The sequence below is a fragment of the Leiobunum rupestre genome, chromosome 2 (genome assembly GCF_980474605.1).
Source record: "Leiobunum rupestre chromosome 2, qqLeiRupe1.1.hap1, whole genome shotgun sequence".
Lineage (NCBI taxonomy): Eukaryota > Metazoa > Arthropoda > Arachnida > Opiliones > Sclerosomatidae > Leiobunum > Leiobunum rupestre.
Genome location: NC_143385.1, coordinates 6,762,762 through 6,787,065, shown reverse-complemented (window position 1 = coordinate 6,787,065; position 24,304 = coordinate 6,762,762). Strand labels below are relative to the sequence as shown.

The 24,304-nt window shown below is 34.6% G+C and overlaps 1 protein-coding gene across 1 annotated transcript in view; it reads left to right on the top strand.

The window, feature by feature from the left end:
• LOC149955614 (cytochrome P450 3A8-like) overlaps positions 1-24,304 on the top strand; it is a 47,076-nt gene that overhangs the window by 9,227 nt on the left and 13,545 nt on the right. The window contains exons 2-7 of the mRNA XM_090164568.1: positions 10,813-10,912; positions 18,021-18,073; positions 18,418-18,514; positions 18,767-18,883; positions 19,626-19,714; positions 22,453-22,598. Of these exons, the coding sequence (XP_090020694.1) occupies positions 10,813-10,912; positions 18,021-18,073; positions 18,418-18,514; positions 18,767-18,883; positions 19,626-19,714; positions 22,453-22,598 (602 nt within the window). The remainder of the gene's footprint in view (positions 1-10,812; positions 10,913-18,020; positions 18,074-18,417; positions 18,515-18,766; positions 18,884-19,625; positions 19,715-22,452; positions 22,599-24,304) is intronic.

The following is a 24,304-nucleotide window of genomic DNA, read 5'->3' as shown; positions in this document are numbered from 1 at the left end:
AAATACTGATGGCTTGCGTAACCTGATCAAACGATAGTCTTTACATCACTAAACAAATTTCTAAACATAAAAACAGCTGTGTGATCCGAGGAAATAAGTTTGTTCAAAACTTTTATCTCAATATTTTTAGCAGACGTTACTTCTGAATCTAGTTCAATCGTTATAGAGATTATGTTGCTATTGTTTATTTTAGAAAATTTCAGCAAATTTAATTCTTGGTCCATTTCATTATAAGAAAAAGCCCAACCTTTGGGTATGTATTTAGAAAGTTCAGTTGCAATATAGTGAAAAGAGTTGTCCATTAACTCTGTCATGTCTTTCAATTTAGTTGAGTTTGATTGTTCGCACACAGAATCATTGTGTATCTGATAAACATCTTCTGGTTCTTGTTTAATTGAGTGATTGTCTATAATTGGTACATATAAATGAGGATTAACATCATAGGACACTGCGTCCTCCAACTGTCCGATAAATTCTTCATCAGCTCTCAAAGTTGTATTGGCTTTATTTGATTCAGAAATATTTTCTAGTTCTTGATTTACTGCAGATACTGATGGAACATGTACATCGAGTTTTTGATCCCAAGAATGGGATTGTTGTCTTAGAGTGAACCACTTCTTTTCTTCAGCCTTATAGAAGTCGTATTGTTCTTTAAAAATATGAAATTTTTTAAGTATAGGTAATAGATTTCCACACTAATACGTATTGTATCACCACCATACCTTATATTCATCTGTTTTCCTATAGTCCACGATATCAGGATTTGCTACTGTGGGACGTTGACCCCCTTTAAAGTGTAAGGAACAAACGAAGGTATTTTTCTTTATGCTATTTACATTGAAAGTATCGAGTCTCCCACACCTGGCTATCCATTCTTTACATTTCGTTAATGTTTTTTTAGGTTTTGGAAATGGTACAAAAAAAACCTTTTCCCCGTTCTTCATAAAACGTGAATCGTTTTTACAGCTCTCATAAGCACACCGTTTTGTTTTTCCCATTGTCAAACGTATCTGAGATTAATAATAACATAATAATGCAAAATTTTCAAGACAAAATTAAACTACGGCCTAAATAACACTCGGCTCCGCCATTTTGTTTGTTTACATCGAGTCCCCTTTTAACTGAGAAATTTTCTTTCAGTACTGCCAGATTTTGGGACAAATAAGGCGAGCATAAAAAACATGGGCGACTCCATTCAGTGACTCGTCCTGTATATAGAATGTCCGTGACAGGAGCGCGTACGTTTCAAAAATGCCAAACCTTTGTCGTTTACGATAAGACACTGAATTTATTTAATTATTTGTAGAAATTTTTTGGGGAAAAAGATCATTAGTGAATATGAAACCACTCTTCAATTCGGCTAAAAAAATATTTGGACCCGAAAAGGCGCAGTTTTATTTTTTCGTAATTGCTCAAGAAGAATTTTTTGTTACACGTAACGTAACTTTCAACGAAATACTAATATCTACTATACTTACATTGTCAGTCTCAAGTTAAAGCGTTACCGACGCGATATTTGTACAATCGTGTGACTTATCTTATAGTTCTGGTCCACAAATTCCAAAAATCTTTTTTTTTCTATAATTTATTACGTATACATTTTTAAATAAGCCGCCGAAAATTTCTCATTTTGGGGCACTCGGCATTACTAAGCTCCCACTACTTTTTTTAATCAACTGCTTACGTCACGTCTCACTCGTGTCAGTCTCAAAGAGAAAACTCCCGGAACCGAGGCGGCGGCCGGCGGACGCCAAAAATCCAGACGGCAAATGCGTAGCGTTACCCGGCTGCAAGGCGGCGCGTACGAAATTCCCGCTAGACATGGTAACAGGACGCGAAAATGGCGCCAAGGCCCGTTCGCGGCGCGATAATTCGAAAACGCGAAAAACGTGAATTAATAATTTAAACGCACGAAATTAATAAAAACCACTACAGTACTTAGTAGACTGAATGTTTAGACACTCTAAAAACACAAACACAGCAATGGCAGTGCTGAAAAAACTAGAAACTCAGCAAAAAATAATGGAGGAAAAATTAACGACAAACCCAAAAACGCGCCGTTCATTAACCGCAACGATCTCGATAGCTGTCGAATCAGAAACGCTGTCAACTCTTAACGTCACTTCAACCACCCCTCCCCAGCAAATTCCAAAAGTTGCTTTTCAATCGTAATTTGTACTTTTAATTTTAATTAATTATTTAAATTTATTTTAAAGAAATACATAACGCTATAGACAGTATTTTCCAAAATTATACGACGCGCGTAGGAATACTTAGAAATTTTACTCTTTATTGAGAGCTGAAATTGCCGGTCCTCTCATATTACCCTTTTTTGAGAGATTAAATTGCCGTTCCTCTCATTTTACCTTTTTTGAGAGCCTAATTTGCCGGTCCTCTCATTTTATCTTTTTTGAGAGCTTAAATTGCCGTTCCTCTTAATTTATCTTTTTTGAGAGCTTAATTTGCCGGTCCTCTCATTTCATTCTTTTTGAGAGCTTAAATTGCAGGTTCTCTCATTTTACTCTTTTTGAGAGTTTAAATTGCAGGTTCTCTCATTTTACTCTTTTTGAGAGCTAATTGCAGGTTCTCTCATTTTACTCTTTTTGAGAGCTAATTCCAGGTTCTTTCATTTTACTCTTTATTGAGCTGAAATTTCTGGTCCTCTCATTTTAATCTTTATTGAGAGCTAATTACAGGTCCTCTCATTTTACTCTTTGAGGGCTAAAACTTCCGATCATCTCATTTTAATCTTTATTGAGAGCTAATTGCGGGTACTCTCATTTTACTCTTTATTGAGCTGAAATTTACGATCCTCTTATTTTCTTGTATAAATATATTTTACCATCTCTTTTACCTGTATTTATGTAGCTCTAACTATACATTTTTTCATGTAGGATTTTTAAAATATTTCGCGTGTTCCTAAATCTAAATATAAATACTTACCCACTCATTCGACATTTTCTGGCAGTAAAATGCACATGTCCTTGAAAATTTATTTTGCCAAAAGTTGTTCCTTCTCATTATAAGTTGAGGTACTTGAAATATATGATGGGAATTCCAATTCGACTAATTATTTTAAACACTGGGAAACGTTAACAGGCTTGACGTTCATCGTGTAACCTTACACGCTAAGCTTCCCTTATTAAATATTTCAAATTGTAGATGTATCAGAACATGCGATATTTAGAAGAAATAACCACTGATTTGTTAGTAGTTGAAGACGTTAAATATAGTGCTAGACCCTTAGTGCTACACTTCTATAGTAAACTTGTTTTTATATACGTTATGCTTGTACAGATACTACAGGATGTTACGGATAAGAGTACCGAAACTTTTATATTGTATTCTATGGGTCCCTAGGAGTTTAAAATGTCAAATTAACCATATCCAAAACAGCGCCGTTTCAGAGTTATGAGCTTTCAAAAATCGGCCTAGAAACATCGAAATCAACGCAAATGTGAAATGTTCATCTTCCTTGACCCCAATTGTTTTCATAAATTGATCGCTTGTTTTTTAGCGATAAAGTGAAAAAAAAAACAGATTGTCGAATATCCAAAGATCATTCGGAAAAATCCACCTCCAGATTTGGGACTTACTAATTTTAAGCTGTAAAGATTGACTAAATCTTTCGAGTTAATGATAATATCAGCTAAACCCTTGTAGTGAGAGATACGCAAAAACCAAGGACACATAATTAAATGGTTATCTTTTTTAATAAATACAAAAAATATTTACAACAACTTTTCAACGTCGTTTAAATGATTGACGAACGTTTTCAAAGATTTTTGGTGTATTATACGAATAGTCTCACATCCATTAATTATGCGCTGCTGCGAGTCGTCGACATCTCGGACTTCGGTTTTGTAAACTAAGTCTTTGAGATGTCCCCAAAGATAAAAATCACATGGGTTCAAATCGGGAGATCGTGCCGGCCATGGAATGGCTCCTCCTCGTCCTACCCACCTTCAAAGGAAAGGTCGCATCAAGATAATCTCTTACGGCAATTCGGAAATGTGGTGGCGCTCCATCGTTCAAGAGCCACATTCATTGATGTTCGAAAGTTTTTTACACCTAGCTAGTGATATTGTAATTTTCGGTATAAAACATCTGGTTAATTTGGAAATTTAATCACTTTGTGATCACACGCGATAGTGATTGCAAATTTTACCAACGCGGATATGCACTTCATGTACGGACGAGTCTAAGGAAGAGGAGCTCAAGCCCGTTGATTTTTTTTATTCGTAATTGTAACGTGTGGGACAAATTCAGTCCGCTCGTCCACTTGATTAATCAGGGCGAGATATGTGTAACGGCCACGCCAAGGCGACTGGGGGATACGTGGGGACCGGGGTGGGGACACCCGTGGCGGAAGTATTCCGACCACCCGTCGACCTCACACGGCCATGCACAAACTCTGCCTCCCAGACGCTTGGGATTACAGGAGTACGCCACTACTCCCAGCAAGCCCGTAGATTGTACCAAGAAACCTTCCCTAATAGAAGAATACCGAACAGACGAACTAAGAAAAGTGGGGACCAGCGCTAACGAGAAACTGGCCAACTCCAACCCTCGTGAGAAGGAGTACGAAACGTTCCACTTGATGTAGAAGAACAGGTTATTACTTCAATTTCCAACTACGTTTAAATTTTCAACTTTAAAGAAACCGTTTGTCTTGAAAGTTTCAGGTATTGACAATTTTCGACGATGAGCCAAGTACAAGTACTCGTCAAGTAGAAAGGCAGCATTGGTGTAAATCATGTCGTGGTGTGGAGAATTCTACATCGGTATCGTTATCACCTTTACCACCGTCGAAAAGTCCAAGCTTAAACGAAGTCGACTATCCTCGCTGTATCAACTTCTGCCAGTGGTTTGTGGACAGTGCACAGGACCATCCGCAGTTCCCAAGTATCATCCTTGCACGCGATGAGGCCAATTTATCCCGATATTATATTCTCAATTTGCACAATAACCACCAGTGGAGCCAAAACAACCCTCACGGAGCTGTTGTCGCATCGCACCAAGAGAAAATCAGTCTCAGCATCTGGTGGGGCATTCTTGGAGACCATTTAGTGGGACCCTACTTCCTTCCGCCTAGGCTAAATGGAGAGTCTTGAAAAGAGTTTCTTTTATTTTATAATTTTTATTATTATTATTATTTCTTCTTTTTATCTATGGGGACATCTCAAAGACTTAGTTTACAAAAACAAAGTCCGAATTGTCGACGACTTACGGCAGCGCATAATTGATGGATTTGAGACTATTCGTAATACACCAAAAATCTTTGAAAACGTTCGTCAATCATTTAAACGACGTTGTCGTTTGTGTATTAAAGCCAAGGTGGGCATTTTGAACAGTTGTTGTAAATAATTTTTTGTATTAATAAAAAAAGATAACAATTTCATTATGTGTCCTTGGTTTTTACTCTCTACTATTGCTTAGCTGATGTTATCATTAACATGAAAGATTTAATAATTAGTCAATCTTTCCAGCTTAAATTTAGTAAGTTTAAAACCTGGCGGAGCATACTTCTGAATGATCTTTCGACAATCTGTTGATCACTTTATCGCTCAAAAACCACCGACAAATTTATTAAAACAATTGGGGTCAAAGAAGAAGGATAATGATTTAAAATTTACGTTGATTTCGATGTTTTGTGAGCTCGTAACTCTCAAACGGGTCTTTTTAGGACCATGGTTCATTTGACATTTTAAATCGTAGAGACCCTTAGGATACAATATAAAAGTTTCGGTACTCTTATCCTTAACTCCATGTATACAGTTCAATAAAATAAACCAACCTACTGTAATTTACTCACATTAACTTTAAAAATATTGTACTTTAAAATCATGTCATTAATTCGTAAGTTACAAATATAAAAAAAGAAATAAAACGAAACCGAAAAATTTAGTTCAAATGGAAGAGGTAGTCTTCCAAAGAAGCACCCGGCCGAAAGGTGCTCAAACAGAGGCGGCGTTTCCTCTTTGGACCGCAATCGCGATACGTTGCACCAAATACTCGACGCAGCGCGGCTCGGAAGAAATGTCTCGAATCTTACGGCCTATGAGGTGAATAAGAGACAAAACGTCACGTCCGAAGGCGCCAAGGGTTTCAATGGCTACTTGGATCTCTTCTTTGTTTCAGCCTGGGTAGCGTCCCAGAGAGGGGCTGAAGACGAAGAGATCAAGTAGGAAGGTGCTAGGGGATCAGTGCAGGTAAAATCCCAAACAAGAGCTTAACCACCTTAAATAATTTTAGGCCCTACCACAGACAGATAAATTTTAAATATTGACTATCACAAACCACACACAAAATAAGAATTAAAAACTAACTAGAAATTAACAAAAACAAATTACTGAAACATATTTTTCTTATGAATTCTTTGGTAATTTTTTTAAATTGATTCAACGTTTTTACGTCGTTAGTCCTAAAACGTATTAAATAATTTTGCACCTTTATAGAAAATTTATTTTAATTTTTTAGCGGTGTTAACTTTTGGAAGGACTAGAAAATTATTACGTGTTGTGTACGATAGATTCGTATTAGTTAATGTAAAGGATGAAAAAATTAGCGAATAAGTAGATTAGTCCATTAATAAAAGGGATAATAAAGCTAAACCTTAAACAAATTTGAAGAAATTTAAAAACTTACATAAAGCTCGTACCGATAGGTCCTCGAGCAAACAAAAAGACGCGAAACTCGGACCAAATAGATCTTCGAGTGAGAAATAAAATAAAATAAATTAGCCAGAAATTCCAACGGTAGACCGGTTTCGTCCTATTTGGAACTCGTCAGTACCATGCGGGAAATCTTGCTTGCGACTGTTACACCGAAAAGGGAAACTAAGCCTAAACAAAATCCGTGATAATCACCTCGGGTATTCTCCTTGTAAGTCGAAAGTTTTTTAAATATAAAATGACTCCCAATACGTAGTTACCTTTGTCTTATTAATAATCTCTTTATAGACACTTGATATTGCTAGTTCTACGTTGCTGTTATTTCTAAACTGTGTGTCCGTTAATATTTTATATGTATATAAAGGTTAATTTGCAATGACCCAGATATACTTGCAAAGAACCCAAATTATTTTGCGTGTACCCAACTTTACTTGGTCTTGCTTATTTAGCTCGAATTTATCTTACTTCTTTCATATTTTCTCTAATGTATTCTTTTTTATTTTTTTTAACATCATTAAAGATACCTGGAAAGTAATTGATAACCATCTAGGCAAACCACAAAAAGATTACGATCGTTTGAGAATTCCTCTCCTCGGACGATCTTGATAAGATTTTACGCAACACATCCCTCCCACCAACGATCAAAATAGCCTAAACACCCTCGATAATGTTAATAATATTCCCAATAAGCGAAACTATAAAGTCCTGGGGAGCTGAGAAGATGGTAGTCACGTGACTTGGTGGAGAACTGCAGCGCCATCTATCCTAAGAAATACGAATTATCTAAATTATCTAATTAATATTATTATCTAAAACATTTTGTAATAGAAAGGTGTAAGTTAATTAGCTGTCAGCAGTATCTGGAAGGAATAATCTTTACCGTCGCACGACCAATTTTGAACACGAGTTAGCAAAATGTAAGTGAGATGGTAGTCACGTGATTTTGTTTTCCCATTTTAACAAGTTGGTTAAGACCAAATTTACTTAATAGTTTCAATAGTGCTGCAGCCTGTAGACGAGAAAGAAGTTCTTAATATTATTAATAATTTGAGAGCTGGCTCAGCTCCCGGGGCAGATGGAATTATTCATAGACTAATCAAACATGCAAAATTTCATCTATTTAAGTCACTGATGTTCCTGATAAATCAGAGTTTCATAACCGGATGTTACCCATAATACTTCAGAAAGCTATTATTATTCTTATCTTTAAGAAGGGTGTTTTCGCTAGCCCTAGTAACTACAGGCTGATATCTTTGCTATCATAGCATAGCGAAAATTACCGACCACTGTTTCAATTCGCAACTCTCGAATTTTAGTGAAAATTTAATATTCTTACGACTAACAAATTTTAATTTCGTATAAACAGCGGAATAGAATTTGCGGTAGCTAAGGGTATTGATGGTCATTGGAGCGTTTCTCGATTGGCGAAAGGCCTTTGATGCCGCTAACCATGAGAGACTACTTCATTTATCGGAATTGAAGAGGTATCGCGTTCAATTGGATCTTATTACAAACAAACCGAGCGACTCAAGTCTATCAAGCGAAAATGAATTAAAAAGCGGGGTTCCACAGGGGTCAATTTTATCTCCTATCGTGTTTCATATTTTTACTAACGACATTGCATCTACAATTGATAATGACACTCTAACACTCTACGCGGATGATATCGCTTTGGTAGATAGTGACTTAAATTTTCTAACTTTAATTCATAGAAAAAATTATAAATTCCAAAATTATATTGTTTAATTATTTGGGGCAATACAACCAAAACAAATCCAGCCCACACCGAACCTATTTTTCAATCTCACGAAATTTTAAATATATCTCAATAATTTGTGTATTGCTCGTTATTTATTTATAAATCAGTTCATTCAAAGGACTTTAATATATTCAAATATGCAAATCAATGTATCTACAATACCCGAACGAAAACATTGTTAACAAATTCCTTTTCTAAAACAGAATCAGGGTGTAAAAAATGTAATTCTCTAGATTTTATAGAAGCGAAAAATATTAATCAATTTTAAAAAAAATTACCAAAAACTCTAAAACCAGTTATATACAACTATATAATATAAATTTGGAACGAAAAACATAGTAACATAAATAAAAAAAAACCCAAAATAACGGGCTCAAAGACCTTAATCAGAGTTGCGGCCTATAATAATAAAGAATAAATAAAATTATTATTATTATTTTCCGTATTTATCGACTTGGTTTAATTTAGTCGAATTAACTCATATAATTCGAAATTTGTTGTATTTCCCTTAATATATTTATATTTTTCTTAATTTACACAATTGATTAAACTTTGTCCAATTTAGTTGAATTTACCAAAATATTTTGAGATTTTACCCAACTTCACTTATCTTACTGAATTTTACTCGTATTCATCTCGAATTATTTTAAAATACCTGAATTTAGTGGATTTTTCGGTTAAATTACCCAATTTGTCTAATTTAGTCGAAATTACTTAAGACGGAAGCAAGTGTTTTGTGTATCTGGGAAAAAAGTAGAGATGCCGCTGAAACACGTCTCTTGCTGGTGTGGTCAGAAAAATATTTTTATTTCAATTTCACGTGATTTAGGTACACTCATTGTACGGTTAAAGTTGAGAGCAGCGCGTACACTCCTAAAAAATGGTGTATTTTCAAACCTTTAAGTTTTTTTTCTTGTCCCATATTTAACACCTTAAGAGGTTTATAAAGGGTGTTTATTTACACTATTTGGGGTGCTTATGTCCTCCGTTTTCGTTCCTCTGTTAACAGTTTGCGGTATAAAACTATTCCCTTCAGGGCTATTATCTACTCCCTCTAGGGTACAAGACCACTCCTTTTAGGGTACCATACGACTGCTTTCAGGGTGTTACACTACCCCCTTAAGGGTTCTATAATACTCCCTTAAGGGTTCTATAATACTCCCTTAAGGGTTCTATAATACTCCCTTAAGGGTTCTATAATACTCCCTTAAGGGTTCTATAATACTCCCTTAAGGGTTCTATAATACTCCCTTAAGGGTTCTATAATACTCCCTTAAGGGTTCTATAATACTCCCTTAAGGGTTCTATAATACTCCCTTAAGGGTTCTATAATGCTCCCTTAAGGGTTCTATAATGCTCCCTTAAGGGTTCTATAATGCTCCCTTAAGGGTTCTATAATGCTCCCTTAAGGGTTCTATAATGCTCCCTTAAGGGTTCTATAATGCTCCCTTAAGGGTTCTATAATGCTCCCTTAAGGGTTCTATAATGCTCCCTTAAGGGTTCTATAATGCTCCCTTAAGGGTTCTATAATGCTCCCTTAAGGGTTCTATAATACTCCCTTAAGGGTTCTATAATGCTCCCTTAAGGGTTCTATAATGCTCCCTTAAGGGTTCTATAATGCTCCCTTAAGGGTTCTATAATGCTCCCTTAAGGGTTCTATAATGCTCCCTTAAGGGTTCTATAATGCTCCCTTAAGGGTTCTATAATACTCCCTTAAGGGTTCTATAATGCTCCCTTAAGGGTTCTATAATGCTCCCTTAAGGGTTCTATAATGCTCCCTTAAGGGTTCTATAATGCTCCCTTAAGGGTTCTATAATGCTCCCTTAAGGGTTCTATAATGCTCCCTTAAGGGTTCTATAATGCTCCCTTAAGGGTTCTATAATGCTCCCTTAAGGGTTCTATAATGCTCCCTTAAGGGTTCTATAATGCTCCCTTAAGGGTTCTATAATGCTCCCTTAAGGGTTCTATAATGCTCCCTTAAGGGTTCTATAATGCTCCCTTAAGGGTTCTATAATGCTCCCTTAAGGGTTCTATAATGCTCCCTTAAGGGTTCTATAATGCTCCCTTAAGGGTTCTAAACTACTGCCTTTAAGGTTCTAAACTACTGCCTTTAAGGTTCTAAACTACTGCCTTTAAGGTTCTAAACTACTGCCTTTAAGGTTCTAAACTACTAAAACACGATTTATCGCGAGTGATCGCGAGTTATCTGATCTACGGTGCTAATTTCTAGCAAATATTTTGAGAATCATTGACATAACTGCTTGATTAATTTAATTGATTAATTAAAATTAAATTGGGTAATTTGATTTTTCAAATATATCGTTTGGATTGTTTCAATAATATTATTGTGAGATGAAGATCATTCAATTTGTCTTTCAGGTATTATCTGAAGAACTACAATTATTGGTCGGACAAGAATATTCCCTTTGAAACTCCAATTCCGATTCTTGGAACGCTGTGGCATATGGTCGGAGGAAAGGTAAAATATCTTGCTTTTAACGAAACGGTGTGGTCGTACCAAGGTCGCGTAGAAGTAACTAAGAACTATAAAAATATTGAATACTGGAACCATAAAGTTCTTGTTCTCAAACTCTGGGAATCGATTGGCGCCCTCTAACAAATAATTATTGAGAAAGTAAATGCCAATATAAAATGTTTCTAGATACATTTTGAAAACTACCTTTACAATTAAATGGTCACACAATTTCTACGCTAGAGCAGGCCTGGAAATAGGGCAGGCAAAGACAAATTACGATTAGTCGAATATATTATACAGGCTGTTAAATAAAAAACGATACAGAGCCAATTACTCAAAATGTGCTTTATGTAAGAATTTGAAATTTTCAGGTTACATCGAGGGTGCAGGGGGACAAATGGCAATGAAAATTTCAATGACCTTGAACCAGGTCTTCAAGGTCATTCAATTTTTATCTCAAGAACCGTTAGGATTAGAAGAATAGTTTCAATTAGAAATGTGTTCAACGTTTAATTATAAGTCTAAACAGCTTTGACCCGATCTAATTTGACATAAGGTCGTGTGGGTCATTCTAATCAAGACACGACATTTAAGGGCTTATAAATCGAAAACTACCAGATCTAATGGATCAAAATTGTCGTGACACTCTAAACTGAGTGAAGGAGTTTGAAATTTGTAACTTATGATGACCTTGAAACATTAGTTCAAGGTCATTCAAAATTTATCTCGAGAACCATTATTAGGAGAATGGTTCCAATTAGAAAAATGCCCCGCAAGGTTTTTTAAGTCAAATTACCTTTTACTCGAGGTAAATAAACCAATAAAACTCCAAAATTAACGTTAATTAATTGATTTAAGACGTACCAAGTATTTTTATTAACTTTTTTAGTGTAAATGTTTTAAACACAAAAGAAATTAAAGAAGTAATTGAAATAAATTGAATGACCTTGAACTAATTGTTCAAGGTCATCATAAGTTACAAATTACGAACTCGTTTAGAAAGTCACGACAATTTTGATCCATTAGATCTGGTAGTTTTCGATTTATAAGCCCTTAAATGTCGTGTCTTTATTTGAATACCACACGACCTTATGGTTTTTGGTCTAACATTTCTCGGCTTCCCAATGGTTAAATTAGATCGGGTGAAAGTTGTTTAGACTTAAAATTAAACGTAGAGCACATTTCGAATTGGAACCATTCTTCTAATCCTTATGGTTCTTGAGATAAAATTTGAATGATCTTGAAGACCTGGTTCAAGGTCATTGAAAATTTCATTGAAATTTGTCCCCCTGCACCCTCTATGTAATCTGCAAATTTAAAATTCTTACATAAAACACATTTTGAGTAATTGGCTCTGTATCGTTTTTTAGTTAACACCCTGTATAACAGAAAATAATTAATTTTACCCAAAATATAGTAATATATTTTACCCGAAAATAAAGTAATATATTTTACCCAAAATATAGTAATATATTTTACCCAAAATATAGTGATATATTTTACCCAAAATATAGTGATATATTTTACCCAAAATAGAGTGATATATTTTACCCAAAATAGAGTGATATATTTTACCCAAAATAGAGTGATATATTTTACCCAAAATAGAGTGATATATTTTACCCAAAATAGAGTGATATATTTTACCCAAAATAGAGTGATATATGTTACCCAAAATAGAGTGATATATTTTACCCAAAATAGAGTGATATATTTTACCCAAAATAGAGTGATATATTTTACCCAAAATAGAGTGATATATTTTACCCAAAATAGAGTGATATATGTTACCCAAAATAGAGTGATATATTTTACCCAAAATAGAGTGATATATTTTACCCAAAATAGAGTGATATATTTTACCCAAAATAGTGATATATTTTACCCAAAATAGAGTGATATATTTTACCCAAAATAGAGTGATATATTTTACCCAAAATAGAGTGATATATTTTACCCAAAATAGTGATATATTTTACCCAAAATAGTAATATATTTTACCCAAAATATAGTGATATAATTTGCCCAAAATATAGTGATATAATTTGCCCAAAATATAGTGAAATAATTTACCCAAAATATAGTGATATAATTTACCCAAAATATAGTGATATAATTTACCCAAAATATAGTGATATAATTTACCCAAAATATAGTGATATAATTTACCCGAAAATATAGTGATATAATTTACCTGAAAATATAGTGATACAATTTACCCGAAAATATAGTGATATAATTTACCCGAAAATATAGTGATATAATTTACCCGAAAATATAGTGATATATTTTACCCGAAAATATAGTGATATATTTTACCCAAAATATAGTGATATATTTTACCCAAAATATAGTGATTTAATTTACCCGAAAATATAGTGATTTAATTTACCCAAAATATAGTGATTTAATTTACCCAAATTATAGTGATTTAATTTACCCAAAATATAGTGATTTAATTTAGCCGAAAATATAGTGATTTAATTTACCCGAAAATATAGTGATTTAATTTACCCGAAAATATAGTGATTTAATTTACCCGAAAATATAGTGATTTAATTTACCCGAAAATATAGTGATTTAATTTACCCGAAAATATAGTGATTTAATTTACCCGAAAATATAGTGATTTAATTTACCCGAAAATATAGTGATTTAATTTACCCTTAAATATAGTGATATATTTTACCCGAAAATATAGTGATATATTTTACCCGAAAATATAGTGATATATTTTACCCGAAAATATAGTGATATATTTTACCCGAAAATATAGTGATATATTTTACCCGAAAATATAGTGATATATTTTACCCGAAAATATAGTGATATATTTTACCCGAAAATATAGTGATATATTTTACCCGAAAATATAGTGATATATTTTACCCGAAAATATAGTGATATATTTTACCCGAAAATATAGTGATATATTTTAACCGAAAATATAGTGATATATTTTACCCGAAAATGTAGTGATATATTTTACCCGAAAATATAGTGATATATTTTACCCGAAAATGTAGTGATATATTTTACCCGAAAATATAGTGATATATTTTACCCGAAAATGTAGTGATATATTTTACCCGAAAATATAGTGATATATTTTACCCGAAAATGTAGTGATATATTTTACCCGAAAATGTAGTGATATATTTTACCCGAAAATGTAGTGATATATTTTACCCGAAAATGTAGTGATATATTTTACCCGAAAATATAGTGATATATTTTACCCGAAAATATAGTGATATATTTTACCCGAAAATATAGTGATATATTTTACCCGAAAATATAGTGATATATTTTACCCGAAAATATAGTGATATATTTTACCCGAAAATATAGTGATATATTTTACCCGAAAATATAGTGATATATTTTACCCGAATATATAGTAATATATTTTACCCGAATATATAGTAATATATTTTACCCGAAAATATAGTGATATATTTTACCCGAAAATGTAGTGATATATTTTACCCGAATATATAGTAATATATTTTACCCGAAAATATAGTAATATATTTTACCCGAAAATATAGTAATATATTTTACCCGAAAATATAGTTATATATTTTACCCGAAAATATAGTTATATATTTTACCCGAAAATATAGTTATATAACTATATTTTCGGGTAAAATATATCGCTATATTTTCGGGTAAAATATATTACTATATTTTCGGGTAAAATATATCACTATATTTTCGGGTAAAATATATCACTATATTTTCGGGTAAAATATATCACTATATTTTCGGGTAAAATATATCACTATATTTTCGGGTAAAATATATAACTATATTTTCGGGTAAAATATATCACTATATTTTCGGGTAAAATATATAACTATATTTTCGGGTAAAATATATAACTATATTTTCGGGTAAAATATATATTTTACCCGAAAATATAGTTATATATTTTACCCGAAAATATAGTGATATATTTTACCCGAAAATATAGTTATATATTTTACCCGAAAATATAGTGATATATTTTACCCGAAAATATAGTGATATATTTTACCCGAAAATATAGTGATATATTTTACCCGAAAATATAGTGATATATTTTACCCGAAAATATAGTAATATATTTTACCCGAAAATATAGCGATATATTTTACCCGAAAATATAGCGATATATTTTACCCGAAAATATAGCGATATATTTTACCCGAAAATATAGCGATATATTTTACCCGAAAATATAGCGATATATTTTACCCGAAAATATAGTGATATATTTTACCCGAAAATATAGTGATATATTTTACCCGAATATATAGTAATATATTTTACCCGAATATATAGTAATATATTTTACCCGAATATATAGTAATATATTTTACCCGAAAATATAGTAATATATTTTACCCGAAAATATAGTAATATATTTTACCCGAAAATATAGTAATATATTTTACCCGAAAATATAGTAATATATTTTACCCGAAAATATAGTTATATATTTTACCCGAAAATATAGTTATATATTTTACCCGAAAATATAGTTATATATTTTACCCGAAAATATAGTTATATATTTTACCCGAAAATATAGTTATATATTTTACCCGAAAATATAGTTATATATTTTACCCGAAAATATAGTTATATATTTTACCCGAAAATATAGTTATATATTTTACCCGAAAATATAGTGATATATTTTACCCGAAAATATAGTGATATATTTTACCCGAAAATATAGTGATATATTTTACCCGAAAATATAATTTACCCAAAATATAATATATTTTAATCATGTTATTATTGTGCTGGTAAAATTTCACAGTGGAAATGGTTAAGTTTCCAACAAATAAAGTAAATATTAACTAACAATTAACGTTGTTGAACTCTTGAACAAACAAAATAAAATTACCATGAGCAGTGTAGGATCTTCACAGCACTTTTTTCCTTTCCCTTCTGAAACCCCTTCTTTGCCGGACCGCGATTAGGCTCGCTTGTCACTCCAAACTCCTCACCTCCGCGTTTAACGTTTCCTCGCTGACTGACTAATCCACTATTTAATATGTGAAGCAGCCTCCCGGTTCAGCCTAACTTTTCAGCGCACTCTAAGGCGGTCTCGGTACCCTCGCGGACCCCTCACGGCCGGTGTCCCATTGTCGTCGGCGAAATTGGTGGCCACTTACGGAGATTAAAAGTTTCTGATCTCTTCGGAAATCGAAGACTTGTCAAATCTGACAAGCAACCCAGAAGATAATTTAATAATAAACATTTGTTGTAAATTGTTTATAATTGTTTGAATATTTTCTCTCAAACATCGAACGTCTAGCTATTATACAGCTATGTATTATTTTTACAACCCCGTGTCTGTCGGTGTGTGGGTGTGTGTCTGCTTGGGCTGCGAACGCGTTCGCATTTTCGGAGCAAAGTGTAATCGCTGTGTACGCAGTTTATAATTAGGGAAAAGGTTTTTCCAAAAGCGTCCTCTTTTTTTCATAGGGTGTATTATAATTTTCTTTTGAGAATTGTGATTATACGTGAAGAATATTCGACGTTTGGACGGACCAAGTGCTGAGGGTAACGGTAAACGTCTCAACGTCCAAATGGCAGGGTTTCCACCAAATGTTTAAGGTATACGTTTATTGTCATTTTGCGATAGTATCGAGCGGGGTTCAAACCCGAGCCCTCCTGCATGACAGGCGAGTGTTCTAACACAGAACCATCTATACATGTTACGCTTCACTGAAAATTATAAACTTATCTTAAGCGGAAGAGTATATTAATAGTTTCTGAATTCTTTCATTTTTTACGTATGAAATTATAAAGGTCAAATCATTTTTAGGGCAGTCAACAGAGATAAGAGGGTTAAAGGGTAGAACCCCTTAGGGTCTATATAGTTTTGGTCTATCGGTATTTACTTTTGAACTGTAATGGGTTGCCGAGAGTAGTGGCGTACTCCTGTAATCCCAAGCGTCAGGGAGGCAGAGTTAGTGGATGGTCGTGTGAGGAAGACCACCAGTCCCTCAACGGTTGATCGGAATACTTCCGCAACGGGTGCCACCACACCTGTCCCCACGTATCCCCCCCCCCTGTTGGCGTGACCGTTATACATATCTCGCACTGATTAATAAAATGGACGAGAGGACTGAATTGTCCCACACGTCACAATCGCCTAAAAAAACTTTAATGGGTTATTTATAAATGCAAATTTCAGTTGTGTTCAAGGCACTCTTATGTTTTTCGTTTTGCTTATCTTACTCGTAACGTCTTAATTTATTTACGTGTTTTCTTATCGGCTTTAAATGTGTGATACATTTTCATTAATGTCGTTTAGTTTTCACTATTCAGCTAAGGGTTTTTGTGTGCGTTATAAGCCGGGAAGTGTTAACGGGGTAAGGTGTTTAAGTTTTTTTTTTAAGACAATTTGTTTACCGTGGGTACTTCGATTGTTTTTCTTCTGGATTGCTAAGTATTTGAATTACCTTGTTGTTTGATTGGGTTATTATTATATATTTTTCTATTGGTCATTTTCTTGTTTTATTTCGTTTATCGAAAGTGTTGATAAAGTGGGGGAGAATTCATGTCTACGATTTTTTATTTGCATTGCCTTTTACCGGCTTTGTTGGGTGGTCGGGTTGACCTCGTGCAGTTTTTATAAGTGCTTTCACTTATAGTTTTTGTTTACGCTTAAAATTTAATTTTCCGTGTATATTTGATTGTTTAAGACCCTAAAATAGTTTCTCGCACGTATACATTTTACGTTTCGTGAGCGTTCTAATAAATGTTATCAATAATTATTTGAAATGGAGATATTTAAATAATAATTTTCAAGTAGTTAAATGCGTACAACATTTTCTTCCCAAATCGCGCTGCAAATCAAGGAATTCTGGAGGTCTTGGTCAATTTCAGAAACGTCAATTGAAAGTTTTTAAATAGTTGTGTGAGACTTGTTTAAAACATTTTATTTGAAACTTTCCAACGTATATATCGCGACTATTTGGCACTTTATTCGGTATCTTCCGCGAATTTGTGGGCTTTTTTACGTGAGCGCTTTTACGTAAAGTTGTTTTATTTTTCTCTAAAAATCTAGAAACACTTTACATATTTCTTAATTAATAGTTAATTACAGGCATTCCACGAAGTGGACCAGTACCTCTACAGAAAGCACGGAAAACTTTTCGGGTGAGTCCATTTAGGTTTTAAATCACCTTCGCATCACTGTCACTATTATTAATACTAGCCTTCAAAATATTTTATGGTTAACCATCTCAAATAACTTATAATTTATTTATATTATTATTTATAATCAAATATTTAATGAATGAAGGGTTAATTGAAGTTTAGGGCAAACTCTAAACACACAACTTTAACAAACACTTCTCGGTGTTAATAAATAAATGAGAAAAATCCCAGACGTGTAGGTAGCGCCATATTCAGAATAGTACAAATACCTTTCATCAACTGCCTAATAATTTGATTAAATAAATTAAATATTAATTTCTGTTACAAATTTGATTTCTTATTAGGGCATATGCAGGAAGTCTTCCAACAGTTTATGTTTCCGACCCAGAACTCGTGAAATCGATTTTCGTCAAAGATTTCCACGTGTTTTCCACGAGAAGAGTAAGTTTTTTCTCGACCGGACTGGCGACCTAAAGGAGGACTCAGGGCGCTTTAGTGATGAACTAGGGCCCCAAAAAGGTATCTTAATGCTAGGGCACCAAGAGCTATCCCGGTTTCGCTTTAGGGGCCAATCCGGTCAAAGTTTTAAACAAATATGGATCTAAAATTGTCCAGATTAAAATTCCAAAATCCGTTGGGATGAATACTTCCAATCGCGGAACCAACGAGGCTAATTAGTTGAATTTCTTTTAGACATTTTCAACGGGTCACCATGTGATGGACAATATGTTATCCGTGCTCACAGGAGAGAAATGGAGAAATGTGCGAAACACGATTACGCCGGCCTTTTCAACGGGAAAAATCAAAAACGTGAGACACATTCTTTACACTAAGAACAAGAACTTCGTGCGATATAAATAGCCAAGTTTCTAAAAGGTGTACATTAAAATAATTTTTAGCTGGCGGTGGGTGATCAACGTCATAATAACCAAACCCCTTCCTTCCTAGAGACTAATAATAATAAAAATAATCAGCTAGGCCTAAGTCATCAAGCGACTTTTGAAGCCTTAAAATCAGGTGGCCGGGTTACTACCTAATATTGTTCCGATGTTGAGGGTTCAAACGATTCTTGACTTATCTCGAAAAGGCTTATTGTAATGGCATTAACCATAGTATTTGATACTTCAACCAAATTATCTCTACGTCAGTGGCATAAATAACGACGACCTAAGGGTTCTAGTGTGCGCACCAGCTTTTCGCAAATAATTGTTAGCAGAGTAATAAAGATAATTTTTGAATAAGGATAGGTAGGGAGAAAATGTCAGAGTGCAAAGTAAGGTAGAGCTTTCCTCAGTGGCGTAAATAAATACCCCCTAGAGCCTGTGGTGTGGACGGGCCCCCCAAAAATAAGGGACCCCTCTGGAGAAATAAATTTTCCGTGATAAGATGGAGTACCAAAATAAGTTTCGCCCACACCTTTCTCAGTTTCGCCACTGTGATCGCTTCTCGTTTTCTAGAGCCGGATGAACCCGTATACAGACATTAATAAATATTCTTGACGTCCCTGAATTACTTTTTTCAAATGTCAGACCTTAATTTTGTTTTCTTTCAGATGATACCTATAATTTCTGATTGCGCAACAATCTCAACGAACAACTTCAGAAAATATGCCGCCGCTGGTGAAGCTGTCGACTGCAAAAAGTGCGTCCGATTACATTTTTATACATTCTAATCTAGGGTTGCCGCGGTTCGGTTAGGTTCCGGTTCTTGAAGGAACCAGAACCGAACCGAGAGCCGAAATTATAGCAAGTCATTTTCGGAGCAGAATGTCGAAAACTAAAAGGAAAACTAGCTCACGCAGGCGGCGAAGCTATTTTCGCTTATTTCCAATTATTTGGAAGTATCATAGAACACGCGGCAAAATAAAAACCAATAGTTTGGACAAACCGAAATTAAGTGATTTCTAAATACAACGGTTTTTCCTTCCAATTGAGACACTAGACATAATTGTCCTTGTCACTTGTCACTATTATCAGTGGTTTATTTATTCTTTTTCGCGACTTTTTCAAAAGTAATAGTATTCGAAAAGAATTCGGTTCTTTCGGTTCCGGTTCCGGTTCTACATGGAACCGGAAACTGAACTGAAATCGGAATTTCGGTTCGGTTCCGGTTAGTTCATTTCTAAACGGCAACCCTATTCTAATCTAATCTTAAAGATAGTAGTAAATAAATAGTTATTTTAGCTGGGTAACCCAACCTTCCTCCGGGGCCACAGTTAGTTGAGTTGACTCTATAGTTCTCACAGTGTAAGACGTATTCCTTAAATTTAAGGCACGATAGTGAAATTAAATGTTAATACACGCTCGTTTTTCCACTATTGTACAGGCGCCTTTCACAACTTTGTAACAATTTTTCTACACGTCTGAAATAAAATAACATTATCAAGCGCACTAGTGCAAACCAACCATGAAGCTCCAGTCGTATGATCGCTAGTAGCCAGAAAAATACTTAAAAACTGTCAATCTGTTTCAATTAAATATTTTTACCTTTTGCTTCGCAAACCCATTGAATTTGAAGTTATCAGCTACTATTCTTAAGTAATATTATCTCGCTGGCAACTAGGAGCAACAAACACAGCACTCCACACAAGGAGAACGCAACCCATCGAAAGTCGTGCATTTTCTTGTGTAGATTTTTCATTTCATTTCATTATCGCCTGCTGCCGTCGGAAGGGGAAAATTCGGAAATGTTCTTCCCCCCTTCCCGTAAAACGTTCAGCGTAAAATTTCGTCCAATGAAGTTTGTACCCAACACTGCCTTAGCGTGTTTAAAGGCTAGCTGCGTTCTCCTTGTGTTTGTTGCTCCTAGGTGGCAAGTAGGGAACGCAGAGTTTTAATGTTTTTTACGTGCTACTAAAACATGCTTCTTCAGATCCATCTCTCGACTAACTCCCTCTGTGATAACTTAGCATTTGCGCAGTCGCTGTAACGTCAAATTTCCCCGAGTTTTAAATCTTCAAAATCTAATAGCGTTTTATATCGTCAAGTGCCCCATTGAATGCTACCAACATAGATCACGTGGTTACCAATCTCACGTGTTCAAATTATATAATTTTATCTATTAACGAAAAACAAGGAAACCTTAAGGGCCCTAGGACCTCAGATAAAGACAGTGGACATAAAAATAGCTTGTTTGGCTTACTTTGTCCTCTAACGATAAAAAAAAACACAGGCAAGAAACCTCCGAAAATATAAACTAAAGGTAGTAGACGCTTCAATAAAACCGATCGATCAATTTGCTAAGAAGAATTAATAAACCGAGTCTGGACGTGCAAACTGCTTAGGCCTTGCTAATTGGGCGCTAAGTAATTTCAGAAATACGGGTATAATATAATAAAGGGTATACATGTATACAAAGCGACTGCGAATATCAAAAAAGCTAGACCTAACAGAGCTGTTTGCATTGACGCTCGCTGTTTTCGTGGAGTTTTTGCTTTTGGAAAATCTAAAATCAGCCTTAAAGGGTCTTAGAAAAATGAAAAATGATTATTCGTCTGCTAGCACGAGTTACGGAAGGAGAGGAGATACCTAAAATTCAGTTCGAATTTTTCCGATTATTCTGTGGCGATCTAAAGCAACTGTCGCCTCTATAAATTCCACCTGTCTTATGATAAGGCAATGAATCAATCTACTGCATAGCATAGTGCCATCTATTCACGACCGAAAACTATCGCTACGCCCCCTTTGGTTCGCCATGGAAACCTTGATAGGGAGGGGCTAAATTTGAATTTATAATTAATGATACTGCCATTTTAATATAAACTTTGCATCGTTTTGATAAGTTTAATTAATAAAAAGCGTTCATATGACTTTTAGTTTTGTCTGTAACAGACGCTAGATCTTAGGCGCAACCTCGGAAGAGCTAGTGCCGTTACGCCACCAAAACTCGTTTCGGTCGTGAATTAATGGCAAAGGACGCAAAAATTCAAAATAGAAAAAAAACCGTAGTCAGAGAACCATTGTAGAGTAGTATAATTAGACCACTTATATACTCTATTTAAATTGTTAGAAGACTTGATTTGACTTCAGTACGATTTTCAGTTGGTTCTTTGGCTAGCCAGGCCTATCTAGTAACCAATCAAGCGAAAATGTTTGTTGAAGTACTATTAGGTGTTTCTATAAAATACGGTAGGTCACGTGTAAATGTTTTTTCTGCGTCATTAGCTATAATTATTGAAGATGGAGAGCACGTGCGGGAACAGAAAAATATTTTGTAACTATAGAAGTCCACGTGCGAAACATTTTTTAATTTTTGTTTTATTTTATGGAATCACCTATTCCGACCGGTCCTGGAAAGATAGTTTTATTAAAGCGAGAATGTGGCTGTCTTATATTTTCTTAATGATAATTTTAGAAGCTTAAAGTGAAACTTTTCCCCAGATTGTACGGCAACTACACGTTGGACGTCATAGCAAATGTGGCGTATGGGACGAGACTCGATTCGCACAACGATCCAGATAATAAATTCGTCGAATACGCCAGCAAGATGTTTGCCAAAGAATTGAGCATTTCAGCTATTCTTGCCTGTAAGATGTCGTTAATCTAAGTCATTGTGACCCGTTGTAACGAAATACAACGTATTACCATGGATTAAATAACCTTACAGGGATAGTTCTCTCTAACACATTTTATTATACTACGAGTTGAAGATGTTTGTTTCAAACGAGGCTGCCAGATATTTTGGCCTTCCCCTCATTTTTACCCCCTTTACTGATACAAATACGGAATAAGATTTCTTGACACGTTGCCATCTCACGGCGGCTTTTGGCGAATTTAATATTTTCCAATGGTTTGTTTTATTACATTTGAAATTGAAATATTCAATCGTGGTCAGTACCTCAGTGGCTCTGGAGCTTCCGGTTTAAATGTGGGAAATAATAAGTACTATAAGCGACCTTTTTCATATGGTTTTTTAGCCATTTATGATAATCACCTAATTTTTCGTTAAATTGTTTATAGGCTTTCCAACTGTAAACAAGTTTTCAATAGATAGGCCTTGGCCTACAAAAATAATAATTTCATCAATCGCGATTGCACCTCTTTTGCAATTCCCCCCCCCCCCGTGTAGCGGTAAAATCGAGACTTCCGGTCGTTGACAATTCTGGCCACCAGGGTACGCTGGAGCAAATATTGTACCCCAGAGAACTATAACTGTAAGGTTATTTAATCCATGGTATTACCAAGACATTACGCATTTATGCACTTGGTTTGCTTAAGGAAGACTTGGGTGGCCCTGATTATATTTTTTAATAGAAACCGACGTGGTTTTCGAGTGAAATTATCGCTCACAACTTGTTAAGCTAGACACGGCGCCTAGTCAGCATTGAACCGAGGGGCTGATCACTCCCCGTAATCGGTGTACAATCCTGTCGCTTTGACTGCACTAAAATGATTACGTAAGTGAGTACAGATTTAGCACTACCAAAGGCTGTACTCATTTGCATATTTATTTTCAGAGTGGTTAGCCCCTCGCATTGAACCTTGTCTCGAATATAAGCAAACTTACCTTCTGTGCTCTTTTTAAAACATCTAAAAACGTGATTTTACGCGGTGCTAGATCAGTTTCCCGAAGAAAATTAAAAATTTACAAGATGTGGTTTCTGAAATTAATTTTCTAATAAATCTATTTTCCGAGTTAGTGTCATTCGTACTACCATATGTAACATAATTACTCATAAGTATGCCTCTGTATAACATTTGAAATAAATTCAATGAGACCTTGTTTCACGCGGAACATACAATGAGCGGACCCAAAAGTGCGAAATTTTTTATAATCCTTGCGCTATTGAAAAGGTTACCATGTAAATGAAATCATGTGATCGCGAGGCACGAGCTAAACTTGACATGGGCAAAGCCAGAAACGCGCGAGGAATTCTCACTAACTTCCGTTTCCCATCAGTAAAGTTGATGACGTGTATTTCGTCACGTAGTTGTAAGTGACGTAATTTACGTCATATCCCGTGAACAAGGTTTCATTAAAGAAAATGCTTTTATGGCATACTTATGAGTGATTATGTTACATATGGTACTACTTACGCGGCACCAAGAGATCCTTTTTATTTGAAGTGTATACATGTACAGAAGGTCCCAATTTTCTCTGACAGGGCATTTTTCTCAAAAAATTAGCTAAGGTAGGGCGGCTAAGTATTGAAAGTTAAATAAAATATATATTTTGACCGGTAGGTGATAGAAGAAACTTTTCAATAAAAAGGTTGTAGAGCATACTGAAAAC